Source organism: Schistocerca piceifrons, chromosome 8 (assembly GCF_021461385.2).
Source record: "Schistocerca piceifrons isolate TAMUIC-IGC-003096 chromosome 8, iqSchPice1.1, whole genome shotgun sequence".
In the NCBI taxonomy this organism is placed as follows: Eukaryota; Metazoa; Arthropoda; class Insecta; order Orthoptera; family Acrididae; genus Schistocerca; species Schistocerca piceifrons.
Genome location: NC_060145.1, coordinates 254,043,878 through 254,057,840, shown reverse-complemented (window position 1 = coordinate 254,057,840; position 13,963 = coordinate 254,043,878). Strand labels below are relative to the sequence as shown.

At 38.1% G+C, this 13,963-nt stretch overlaps 1 protein-coding gene across 1 annotated transcript in view; it reads right to left on the bottom strand.

Moving 5' to 3' along the window:
- Window positions 1-13,963, bottom strand: part of LOC124711302 (isovaleryl-CoA dehydrogenase, mitochondrial) — a 62,374-nt gene that overhangs the window by 16,757 nt on the left and 31,654 nt on the right. The window contains exons 5-6 of the mRNA XM_047241311.1: window positions 12,661-12,920; window positions 4,414-4,504 (exon numbers count right to left, since the gene is read on the bottom strand). Of these exons, the coding sequence (XP_047097267.1) occupies window positions 4,414-4,504; window positions 12,661-12,920 (351 nt within the window). The remainder of the gene's footprint in view (window positions 1-4,413; window positions 4,505-12,660; window positions 12,921-13,963) is intronic.

The following is a 13,963-nucleotide window of genomic DNA, read 5'->3' as shown; positions in this document are numbered from 1 at the left end:
CTTTCAGAATAATTCTAGAAATTGATCTTAGAAGGCAACACCAGTCAAAGAACAGGTAATGACATGTATGTACATTTTTCTCATACAAAATGAATCCAGTTTTCAGATGACACATGGCTCGTATGTCAAGAAAATCACACGCCCTGACCTATATTTGGGTGTGGTCTTTTTGACACAAAGTTTTGGCTCCAGTCATGCTCAGGCTTGGTCTCCAAAGTGTTAAGCAAACGAGTCATTCAGAACTTAAGAAAATCCTCTTTTCTTCGACAGCAGTACAGGCATGAAGGACACTGTGGTAGTACCCACCACCAGTTTCAATCTTAGGTTAATTAATGAACCATTCCCCATATATTACTTCATCAAATGTGCCTGTGTGGCTCATTGAAATAAATGGCTGACGGACAGTGGCAAGCTTAATGTCCTCGGAGGTACGTCAGCAAGAATAGCCACTCACATTAATTAAAATATTACTTATAGACATGCTCTGGTTCAAGGGTATCAGTGATATCCTACTTTCATAGCTGAATAGCAATATTGTGACTGTACATAGATTCTAAAGCTGCAAGGTGAGTACCCCGGAGAGCAACACAGAAACTACAAATTGGGATGGTCATCTGTAAGAAATAGAGAACATGGGAATCCTGGTAAAAATTTCAAATATTCTTAATGAATCTTAATCAAACAGTGGAAAATCCAGGATGGAATGTAACAATATTATGAGAAGGAGAGTAGCTGCTCACCACATAGCAGAGATGCTTAGTCATAGATAGGCACAACAAAAAGATTCTCACTTAAAGCTTTTGGCCAATGGCCTTTGTTAACAATAGACACACACACACACACACACACACACACACACGTGCACCCACACACGTGTGTGTGTGTGTGTGTGTGTGTGTGTGTGTGTGTGTGTGTGTGTTTGTGTTTGTTGTGCCTATCTGCAACTCAGCATCCTAACTTAATGGATCTTTACTTGAACAATCCTTGTTAAGAGCAGATCAAGAAAATTCCTTCTACTATGGAATGTTATTTAACAAGATATCAATCTTACAAGCTCAGTTATCTGATGAGCTGTACTGCTGATTCATCAACATCACAGTTATCAGAGGTTCACTCAAAATAACTATTGGAAACATGACTGAGAAACAGCATTGGCTGCAGAATGCTTGTGGGTGTGACTGACTCCATTACATCTGTTGAGATTCAGATAAATCAGATGAACAATAGTGCCAAGTTTTTACAACACACAGAGAGTTTACATGCAGACTGCAGTGTGGCAGCAGCAACAACAACCTCACATGTGCTTATTATTCAGGGTAAGTACAATGTAGAATTTTTCAGAATACCAGAAAGTGTGTAAAGCATTTACAAGAATTGTCATGGGAAAATAACTGAACAGTAATTACTATTTGTTTGAAGTTGTGCTTAACTGGAATAACTTTTCAAGCAAAGGCTCATCTTTCATGGAGACAGCTTACCACAAGAATGTAAACAATCATTAATGGTGCAATATTTACGATAATTTTGTGATGTTTTATGTCATGAAAATGTCTAGCGCCACAAGTTAATGTCAAATTAGGTTAGCAATATGAACACTAAATCTAGGAAAATGTGTAAGCAGATGACATTGCTAGATGTAAACCAAAATCACATAAAAATGCTGTCACTGACAATGCTTGGAATCAATAAAACAGTATGTGTATGGTAAAATAAAAATAAATTTTCAATACTTGCAAATGCCTTTAATCATTATGGGCAATGCATATGTAACCTACAATTAAATGGCTAACCCACGGCACAAACCCAGTTGCAGGTTGCTTATCTAACAGCTTCTAGCAGCAACAAAATTTTTTTTTCCCGTATCTCACACAGTCACTGACCAAATTTAAAAATTTAAAATGATGTCATAACCTATTCACTAAGAGCTGTCACTGACCAAATTTAAAAATTTAAAATGATGTCATAACCTATTCACTAAGAGCTATAACCTTCTGTTAAATGTTTAACACAATGTCATGAGCGAAATTATCCAGTTTTGAGAATGAGAACACTTAACAACTTCCAACAAACATTACAGATTATTTCAGACCTTCATGACACTCTTTCTTACTGACAAGCCCCACAGTACGATGAAAGGAAAAAAATTTATCACTCACACCATTTTTACTGTTCATGCAGCAAAAAAACTGTCTCATCAGGAACAACATTTTAATTTATTACTTCTTTACTACTAACTCTGTTTGCAACATATTTTGCAGACACCATCCAAATATACCACTGAATGTTTCTACAAAACTATATCACTGTACAACACATACCTTGGGAGCTACTGAATTTTATACTTTGGAGTTTAATTCTTTACGAAGTCGAGATGGGGTTTACTCGATAAATACTAATGTGTATGACTTCAGGCATATTTCCTGACAGACTTAAGTATGCTGTGTTAATACCCATCTACAAAACTAAAAATGACTGAACCACTTCTACTTACAGATCTATCTAACTGTTTCTAGTCTTTTTAGAAGTGTTTGAAAAAGTAGCCTGTGACAGAATAATGGATCATGTAACTGAGTAGAACTTGTTAACCAACTCTCAGTTTGGCTTTAATAAAGGATACTCCATAGAGAAAGCAATACAAGATCTCACAAACAACGTACTAGTAGAGCAAAATAAGAAAAATTATCATGTTTGTGTATTCTGTGACCTTGCCAAAGCCTTTAATCATGTGGATCACAAAATTTTTGAAAATTCAAATACTGTGGTAATGATGCAATGCCTCTTTCATGGATGAAGTTTTACTTTCGTAATAGAAAGAAGATTGTCTCTTTAACAGGCTGTTTCACATTCATTTAAGTAACCTCAGAATAAATGATCTGTGAAGGTGAAATGTTTGCTGATAACAGAATTAGTAACTGAGGATTCAAACTCAACCTTAGCAGACACATCTCAGATGACAGCTGAGCTTTACTACAAGGGATTTACTGTGAACAGTTTACACCACAAAGACCCACATTAAGTAATTTCAGACCAGCAATAATGACTTTTTAGCACTAGAAAAAGACAGTAATGACCATAAACTAAAAGAAACATATTGTGTCAACTTCCTTGTGGTCCAGCTGAATTATTTAAAATGAAGCCAACACATATATAAACTAATCAAGAATTTCAGTTATGCCCTTAGAAGCAGCTCTGATTGTGTTCACCTTGAGACAAGATTGTTGGCTTATTTTACATATTTTCACTACCTGTTGTCATGAAACTATCTTCTATGGCACTGAACCTACAGTGAAAAATGTATTTATTCGCAGAAGTGAGTAGTAAGATTACTGTGTACAGAAGACGCCTTTTTAAAGATCTTGGAATCTCTTACTCTCACTTCTTAATGTATTCACTGTTAATGGCTTTCATTGCAGATAATAAAAATCAGTTTCTGATGAAAAAAAATCGGTTTCAGATGAACTGTGATTTATAAAGACACAACACAAAACACAAAACTAATTTCAATATAGAATTTGTTTCGTTGTCTATGGTTTGGAGTGGATGTACGTACTCTGAAGGGAAGACATTCAACAAGCTCCCATCCAATATAAGAGCTTGAATGAAGAGTGCATCCACAGATTCAAGTCCAAGTCCGGAATAAATTTTCACTTGTAGATTTATTTGAATGCCCAACTGCAGCTGATGTTGCAATTTCTCTTTTGACAAGGAACTTTTGCTGAATACTGCACTACACTTCGAAATGACACAGATAGATAACTATTTTTCAATATAGTCACCATATCTATAAACAACGGCTGAAGTACTCTACGAGTTGTCTAATTTTTTGGAAATAGTAATACACACCCCAATCACAGAGCCCCTCAGGAACCACTGTGTGAGTGTCCTCATCATTGGAAAATCTCTGGTTCCCTCCCCCAGACATTCTTTCAGCTTGCCCAACAGGATAGAAATTGCCTGCTACAAGAACTGGACTGCATGGTGGAGCAGCATCAGCCACATCTGTGTGGCCATGTTCAAATTGTTTGCACAACTTCACTAGGCTAGGTGCAACACTGCATTCATTCCATTACTGCCAGGATTTCACAGTGAATCTGTGTGCAATTTAGACATCTTGCCCACAAGAGTTTTACTGTCATGTGTACTTCATCTTCGGAGTAAGTTTCCTGCAGCCACACCATTTCACTCCCACAATGTGGTGCACCTGTTATTTGTACCACAGAACAACTGTCTCTGCAGGAAACCTGTAACATGTATGCTTTTCTGACAATGCACCACTCATTCCACAGTGGTCTTAACATAGGATGATATTTCTAACTTACTTTCTGATGTCCCTCCATAAGTCTAAATTAAATCTAAGCTAACATTCAGTTATGTTTGTGAACCAGTGAAATTCAGAAGTGAGAATTAAATTACCTGCATAAGCTGGAATTCTCCAATTCTCTGCCCAAACTGCTTTCTCTCATGCAAGTACTCAAACGCAATGTCACAACAAGCTTGCATTATTCTGAAACATTGAAATTTATGGAAGTTAAAATTACAGAAGTAAATAATCACCCACTACATAATACTAACAACTTGAAGAACAGCAGTACACATTTCCTAAAATAACAATACTATAAGTATTAAACAGTAAACAAAAAGATTGTTTCAATATCTAGCAGACAACAATTGATCAGGATAAAATGATACAATACTGTTAGCGACTCAGCTGATGCCTCGTGCAGGGAGACAAAGATCTGAGTTGGTTCAATCATCTACATGAAAATGAACTTCCAGGAACTGAGTGACAAACAAATACAGAAAAAAATACAATCGATTTTCCACAATAGCATTACAGTCAAATGCAAATGTTTAAAATTCTTTAGCTTTTGGAACATGTAGATTGCCTATCAAATGAAAAGAGAAGAATAGGGTAAAGAAAGGGGACATTAAAAATTTTTAACAATGAACATTTTGTAATCTATTGCCACCTGGTAAATAGGTAACCAAAAGTTACTTACTGAGGAATTGCAATCATATATTAGAATGTGCAAGAAACATAACTCTGGATAAGTTGTACCAGTGCGACAGAACAGAATTCAGTGATCTGGCTGTTTGTTTTTGTGTGTGTATGTGGGGGGGAGGGGGGGAGGGGGGGGGGAGGAGTGCACGCATGCGTGCACCACTTATGAATAAGAAAGGAGATCAACAACAATAAACCATTTTCTATACTGTAAAGGAGTGAGATCATTTTTGTTCGTCGAGAGTCCATGTTGAGAAATGATACAAAGCAGTCACTTTGATACAGACAACAGGCTTCCAGTGATTCACCGTTTGAAAGTTGGACTGAGAAGCAGAAATTACTTCTGAAAACAATATTATTCGGAATAATTTGGAAATAAAGGATACTGCTCACTGAATACCAGAAATGTCGAGTCACTGACAGGCTCACACAAAACAGAATGAAAATTTGCTAGTGTATGGGTTTTAGTTTAGGTTGGCCAATACAAGAAGTGTGAATTTTTTTTGTGTAGAAAGTTTAAAATATGGTGGCAGTTAGCCAACAGAGCATTTATTTATCTTTTTGTATTGCTTGCATCCCAGCCATAGCTGTGTGCACATAAAAAAGTGGGTGGTGGGGCGATGCACAATGGCAAGGGTCAGTGAAGCTCCAGCCAATACCATCATTTTGCTGCATATGCCTGTAGCAGAACATTTAGTGCTGTTTTCTAAGTTAGTTTAGGGATCATGATGTTATTTATAATGTTCATTGTTAGTGGCATAAAGCACACACAACAACTATTATACTAAGAAGCAACAACAGTAGTTTTCTAGGAGGGTGAGAACAGAAACAATGGCCCGGTGTAGCAATCACCCCAGCATAGCCAGTTACCAGGGTAGGCAACTGCTGGAATGTGAGACATGGAACAAAGGCAATGAGCACACTGGCGACACCATCAAATATTCTCCATCTCTATCTGTACAGAACACATTGCACTGCCCCCTTCTGATGTGCATGCCACTATAGCTAGGGATTGGAGGGGTTTTTGCTGTACAGAGCATAACTGTAGAGACCAATGGCCAATTGTGTTCTTGTACAATAAAAAAGAATAAATTAGTTTACTGATTTTTAATGTTAGAGTTTGCCCTTTTTTCCACCTTGACCTGCAAAAAATGGTACAGCCTAGTCCAGCTGAAAATAGAATGAAGTTCAGTTGATCTCATTCTGTGATTAGATATCATTAAAGAAAATTATTAAAGCAAACTTTCGTCTATACTCAGAAGACATTAAATGACCTTTATTGTGGTTCCAGACACAGCACTAAGAATATAGCAGAGTCCCACTAATCCCAATGTTCGGTTAATCCCAATGTTCGGTTAATCCCAATGTTCGGTTAATCCCAATGTTCGGTTAATCCCAATGTTCGGTTAATCCCAATGTTCGGTTAATCCCAATGTTCGGTTAATCCCAATGTTCGGTTAATCCCAATGTTCGGTTAATCCCAATGTTCGGTTAATCCCAATGTTCGGTTAATCCCAATGTTCGGTTAATCCCAATGTTCGGTTAATCCCAATGTTCGGTTAATCCCAATGTTCGGTTAATCCCAATGTTCGGTTAATCCCAATGTTCGGTTAATCCCAATGTTCGGTTAATCCCAATGTTCGGTTAATCCCAATGTTCGGTTAATCCCAATGTTCGGTTAATCCCAATGTTCGGTTAATCCCAATGTTCGGTTAATCCCAATGTTCGGTTAATCCCAATGTTCGGTTAATCCCAATGTTCGGTTAATCCCAATGTTCGGTTAATCCCAATGTTCGGTTAATCCCAATGTTCGGTTAATCCCAATGTTCGGTTAATCCCAATGTTCGGTTAATCCCAATGTTCGGTTAATCCCAATGTTCGGTTAATCCCAATGTTCGGTTAATCCCAATGTTCGGTTAATCCCAATGTTCGGTTAATCCCAATGTTCGGTTAATCCCAATGTTCGGTTAATCCCAATGTTCGGTTAATCCCAATGTTCGGTTAATCCCAATGTTCGGTTAATCCCAATGTTCGGTTAATCCCAATGTTCGGTTAATCCCAATGTTCGGTTAATCCCAATGTTCGGTTAATCCCAATGTTCGGTTAATCCCAATGTTCGGTTAATCCCAATGTTCGGTTAATCCCAATGTTCGGTTAATCCCAATGTTCGGTTAATCCCAATGTTCGGTTAATCCCAATGTTCGGTTAATCCCAATGTTCGGTTAATCCCAATGTTCGGTTAATCCCAATGTTCGGTTAATCCCAATGTTCGGTTAATCCCAATGTTCGGTTAATCCCAATGTTCGGTTAATCCCAATGTTCGGTTAATCCCAATGTTCGGTTAATCCCAATGTTCGGTTAATCCCAATGTTCGGTTAATCCCAATGTTCGGTTAATCCCAATGTTCGGTTAATCCCAATGTTCGGTTAATCCCAATGTTCGGTTAATCCCAATGTTCGGTTAATCCCAATGTTCGGTTAATCCCAATGTTCGGTTAATCCCAATGTTCGGTTAATCCCAATGTTCGGTTAATCCCAATGTTCGGTTAATCCCAATGTTCGGTTAATCCCAATGTTCGGTTAATCCCAATGTTCGGTTAATCCCAATGTTCGGTTAATCCCAATGTTCGGTTAATCCCAATGTTCGGTTAATCCCAATGTTCGGTTAATCCGAACATGAAAAATTTTAGTCTAAGTATGGAGAACTGTGCAGTAAACTGCTGTACATACACACTATTTTAATTTACACAGTACAGTAAACATGTATTGAAAAAATTGCCAAGAAAACATTAGGTTTAAACAATGCATAACAATGAAAGAAAAGCTGTCAAACTTACTAAAATACAGCGGATATTTTATCCCTACTTTTTAGATGACAAAAACTCAGTCATCGTTTTTTGGCGTAATGAAGACAGTCTATTATATGACACATAGTTGCATCATTGTCTCAAACATCAAATCAGCAGGTGTAGCAGTGGGCTGTTGCTCCAAATAATGAGATCAGGGGCTTCTGCTGCATCACTGTGTGGCACCAGCTCGCCTTTGTCACTTTCAAGCTCACTGTCACTTCCATCACAGCAGTTCCCTTCTTCCTAGTCTTGAGTCACAGCAGTGTTGGTAAGGTTCTCCACACATGCCCCACCCCCTGCCAGTCACTCATCTGTATCTTCTTCACATCCAGGGATTGTCTGTATCATTTGTAGTAGGTTCACTCAGTTCTTCTTCCAATTACAAATGGTTGCTTTACCAACAGCCAGTTCTGTTTCCAGTTTAGGTACATTCTCACCATTGTCTATCTGCTTCAAAGCATTCAGTTTTTCTTTGAGAGTTAACATTGTAAGTTTCAGTTTACTCATGACGAAAATACGCACACCACTACACCTCACTGTTATGCGTGCCAGCGATAGATAACTAACATAACCAAGCCCTCTGTGAGCCAACTGGTAGTGCACTGACCTCAGACACTACAAGGGTCTCAACAATGAACAACAATTAGGGCAGAGAGTGAGAGTGAGCCACTGTTCCCAAACCTGTTCCCATTGGTTAACATGGTGTACCTACTTATCTGCTTGGTATACTTCATTCTAGAAACTCATCACCGTAATTCTGGCTAGTCTGAACAAACCAGTAATCTGAACAAGGTCAGGTCCCAATTAGTTCGTATTAACGGGACTCTACTGTAATTGGTACTTAGGGAATGTAAGTTCATTTTAATTTGTTCCAATAACTGCACAAGAGCAGAAAACCTTTGAAATTATTTAACTGCAAGAGAGCAGCAGTAATTGTTATCTGAAACACACCTCTGTTTACAAAACATTGTTTATTTTGCAAACGGGGATCAGATGCTTATTTATGGCTAATCATCATCAAAATCACAGCCACACCCTAAGCAAATGCATGCTTTCTGCAGAACCTGTTTTCTGAGGTGCTATGAGCAATTTTCTTTTAGCAGACTTTTTTGATCTAGATGATATTGTCTTCTTTTCCCATCTCTCTTCTATTTGCGTTCCTCTCCTTTTTTTCTGTTTGAGAGGATTCTTCATCAGAGGAGAGAGGATTTCCAATTTCTGTCTCCTCCACTTCCTTCTGTCAACCGACAGCAAATTTGTAACAAGTATGTGCAGAAAGAAGTATGTGCACCTGCAGCACTTAGTCCTAGTACTTCCGCAGGATTTTATGGCCAGCTGCTCAATGGTACGCACTTCTGAACAAACTACCATAAGGTGAGCATTCTTGCCCTAAATTTCACTAATTGACAAATATATCTTAGACCTCATTACAAGAAAGGGAGGCCACTACCACTGTGCATATGGGAGAGCAACAGCACATAAGCTTAAGGGGAGGTTTATCTTTGCCCCGAAAAAAGCATTTTCTTTGAGAATTTTTTCCTCGGGATGTGTTATAGATATCAATGTCAAATTTGGTCAAAATTTTTATTGATATTTCTTCTACAAACTTGAATTTTTTCGACCGGAAATGTCGAAGAGCAAAGGCGGAAGTGCCGTCGAAACGAAACAAAATTTCGATGTAGACCTCCATGCGCAGTATGTCACACGTCAGCCGGCTCATCTGAAATCAAAATTGAGTTGACGTATATAAGATTCTTTAGGAGTTGTACCTCACTTAAGTTATTTGGACCATAGGAAACAAAATGGCGGCCATTTGAAAAAAAAAAAGGGGGGGTTCCATCGATTTTTCGACTTCGGCGGCCAAGTAAAAAATATTTATAGTTGATGGATCGGAATAAAAGTGGTACAACTTCTAGACAATTTAGTTAGCTTCATCGGAAACAAAGAATCATGCCAATTGGTTCAGTAGATTTGAAGTTACCATACCGCGTGATTAAAAAAAAGTCATTTTGAGAAAAACGTGTTTGAAGTTTTGACTACATATAAATGCAATACTACGCAACTTACGTTCAATCTGCTATTCCGGGTCCATAAACTAGTCCTTCCTCTTCCTCATAGAGGGCATTATGCTCAATCTGGGCCATCCTGCGCTGCTCCAGAGCCGCTCGTACGGCCGATGGCAAGCAGTTTTCGGCCACTTGAATCTGGTGGTCATCCGAATACTTGGCGAACTGCGTCGAATAGAGTTCCACGGTGATGTCCATCATTGTCATGGTCTTCAGAATTGCTGAATACCCTTCACTGAAGCTGCTCACTACCAGGAAAGTCGCAATCTCCACAGTCTTCGAACCAGAATGCAAACGCTTGGGGGCTAACTTCCAAACAAACGGGTTCAAACTTTCATTTGAATTCTGTGTGTTTCCTCCCAAGCACTGATACAATAACTCGTCCTCTGAAAGGGCCTCTTGGATCGGATGAATCACTTTTTGAACTACTTTGGAGAGTGGCTGGTCATGTTTATATTCATCCAGATGTCCAGTAGCCTCGGCAATGCACCACTTGCACCAACTAGTTTCCCCAGCCGGACAATTTTGGTGTTGTGGGTGGCCATCCGTTGAGAACTTGTGGAAATACGTTGTCCAAATTGCCTTCTTCATCTGTTCCACCGAATTGGGATGTCATCGGATTGCCAACCCGTAGTACGTCATAAGCTCCTTGATCACTTAATTAGTTTTAGTCATGGGCAAGCACACAGAATAATTTTTCGTGGCTACAACGTCGAAATTCCTGAAAAAAAACTGGTACTTGGAAAAAGCCGATTTCAGGTAGGTGCATTTTCTTGTTCAACAGTGAATAACAAACATTTCCATTCTGTATTCGGAAAAACGTTTCAGGGGTGGATTCTAAACACTTTTATGGAACCAAAAATGCAATTTTAAAACAATCGATTTTTTAAACTAAAAGATAGTAAACCTCCCCTTAACAGCTAATGCAATAAATTAAACTGCAGTTGCTATTTGGCTAAAATGCCTAAATTATCATGTGTATGCATTACTTTCAATGCTAAGAAAAATGCTTACTTAACTGAGTGCTAAGAAAGAACATAGGAGCAACAGCAAATACTTTGTCTTTGTCACTATGTACTGCAACGATGACTAGCCAGTGCCAGTTTCTTGCCAAGTGCAATCAACACAGAAATACAAAGTGGACAGTTTTACATGATACATCCTCTTGATCAAACTTCCTTGAATATCATTTCTGTTTGGAGAGAGTTTAGACAGATTGAAAATGCGCAGGGTTCAGCATATTGTAGAACTATGTGGAAAATAGGGCAAGTTTCAGAATGACCATGTCTGTGTATCACATGGTGATACGGTTACAATGTGGTATTTTCTGAATGGAAACAACCAAGAAGGATGGATGATCAGTAACATATAGGTAAATTTAAATGATAAATTCAAATTAGGTTTAAAGCTTAAGCTTTTGCTTTTGCACTTCTTCTTCTTCTTCTTCTAGAAACAAGTGTCACAGACAAATAGTAAATCCAAAATAAGATCCTCCTCCTGTGGCAGAAATAATAGATTGTTGTCTAAACACTGAGGCACACTTTCTGTTTGCTCCAAGACGTAAAAGCTGAAGTCAAAAACAGCAGCAGATGGATGGCCAACAACGCACATTTTATGAACATAATTAACACCACTATCTCAAAAGCACAGAAACCACATGTGGTTTGTGTTTTACATGCAGGTCATTACAGACGGAGCAATGACTCAGTACAATGACTATGAGGTAGTATAAATCCATGCTTGTATATAAAAATATCCCATTTAAATCATATAGATATTTAATGATACCACAAAAACGTTAAATCTATAAGCATAGATAACAAGATGGAGAGTTAATTTTGCCTCCTTTCAACGAGTGTTTACAGTATTTATACATGGCCACCACACTTTAGTTCCCACTTTTGAATTAAAAAATCTTTAGCTATCTATATTCAATGGTCAGGATTTCTTTTATACATCCATTCAATTGTCTTATTGGCAATTCACCTTACAAGCTGGTACTGGTTGCAATACTGTGATGAAATACAATACTGTGATGGAATAGAAGCAATACACTTTAGATCAACTGAATCATTACACACTACAGTGAGATCACAAACATAACTTATACAGCATGCAGATAAGTAAACTAAACTGAATGGAAACAAACAGAAAGGAGTACAACAGAGAAAGTGGAAAGGAAAGATAGGCAGAATGTTCCTTCATAGGCAGTCAGTAAATTTATGTAAGTTGGGTAGGGATGCTCTACTTGTGATTAGTGGTTTATTTGTATTTCTTGCAGTCTCACTGTTTAGACTTTTAACATGTTCCAATGCCCTATAACAAATGTTGTCATAAACATGGATCATAGGTACTGTGCATTAACAAGAGGAACAATAAGAGAGAGGTATAATGCTGAGTGTTTTTGTATCACTTAAATACCAAACTTGGGCTTTCTGGTGTAACAATAATGCCCAAAACTGTCAGAGGCTATAAGAAGTGGTAGGGGTATTGCAAATTACATATCAAATCAAAGACTGAAGCTACAGCCCTACTCTATGAGGTGAAAAGTGAGATATTCTTAGTAAGAAAATGAGCAAAACAGAAAATGACAAAGTCATAGTGTGTGTGACAGTTCTTTTACCAATTACTGTCATAACAAATAGGTGTCAAGCGATTATTATGCACAACAAATGCTTATGAAGTGACTGTGGGTGGGGGAAAAAACCAAAACAAAACAAAACAAAACAAAACAAACCACATACCCAACAGGACCAGCCGCAAGAACAAGTCGCTCAAGATCCAGTCCACTAAACAAGACATAGATGCCACCATTCAGTTTTCCTAGCATTGAGCTAGCAGGAACCTTGCAGTCCTCAAAAATCAATTCCCCTGTTGGAGAACCACGCATGCCAAGTTTGTCCAGCTTCTGTGCTGTACGGAAACCCTCCATACCTCGCTCCACAATAAATGCTGATATGCCATGTTGTGGCTTTGCCGCATTTGGATCAGTACGGCCATATACCTAAAGAAGATCGATATTGAATTTAAACTGTAATAATTAAGCCAGAAAAAATTTGATATACAAAACACTAACAATTATAAAAATTTGATATACAAAACACTAACAATTATAAAGGACACACTTAAAGTTTAAGAACTATCGATAAAGGTACGCAGAAGCAGCAGCACAGATAATCCACTTTGCAAGTTTGAACAATTTGCAATTACTGGATTGATAGGTGGGCTCCGCTGTTGCAATATGTGTAGCATTCAATTATTGTCAACTACAGGGACAAAATGGATACATTGGAACAAATTTAAAGTGAGTTCACAATTAGGCACCTTCATTTGACTTTTGGAGAAATTCAGCAATTTTATTCTTCCATGGTAATGGTTTTCCAATGACTCTGTAACTGCATACAACACCAATAATAAAATTCTGTTGCAAAGGAAAGCCGATCTGGAAACACATCAAAACAGCTATTAGAGATAAAGCATTCTGAGCTGGAGAATAGTTGAAACGAATGCTTGCTGTACCTGCATGCATATTCATTGTAGTGGGATTTGATCAGTGGCTCTCCTCTGATGGACTCTCATGGCTGAGTGCACCCCATACAAGTCTTCCCACCAAGGAAAAATCCATGAATCCATCATAGTACCAAGAACTGAGTCCTGGTCCTCCACATTGCATTCAGCTATATTGGGAATTCAGCTACAGAGATGGTCAGAGACCAGATGCAACATCTTGCACATCTAATTCTAAGATTTTGGTCTATGCCTGTATTTGTGACAATTTTCTTAAATTTCATGAAAACATTTTAGCCATTCTCTATGTGATGTTTTATCTCCATGCCTGATCTCCAATCTTCACAGCACCACATACTCTTCAGGCCTAGATTACCACTGTAACCTCCTACTAAATTAACAAGCTGTTGAGATAATTAAATTATCTGCAGTCAATGCTGTATCACCAATATAGTATCATCAGCACAGTAAACATTGTTGATGAAGACTCCATTGTCTTTTTATTACGCCTAACAGAAAACAAAACATGGAAAATACCCA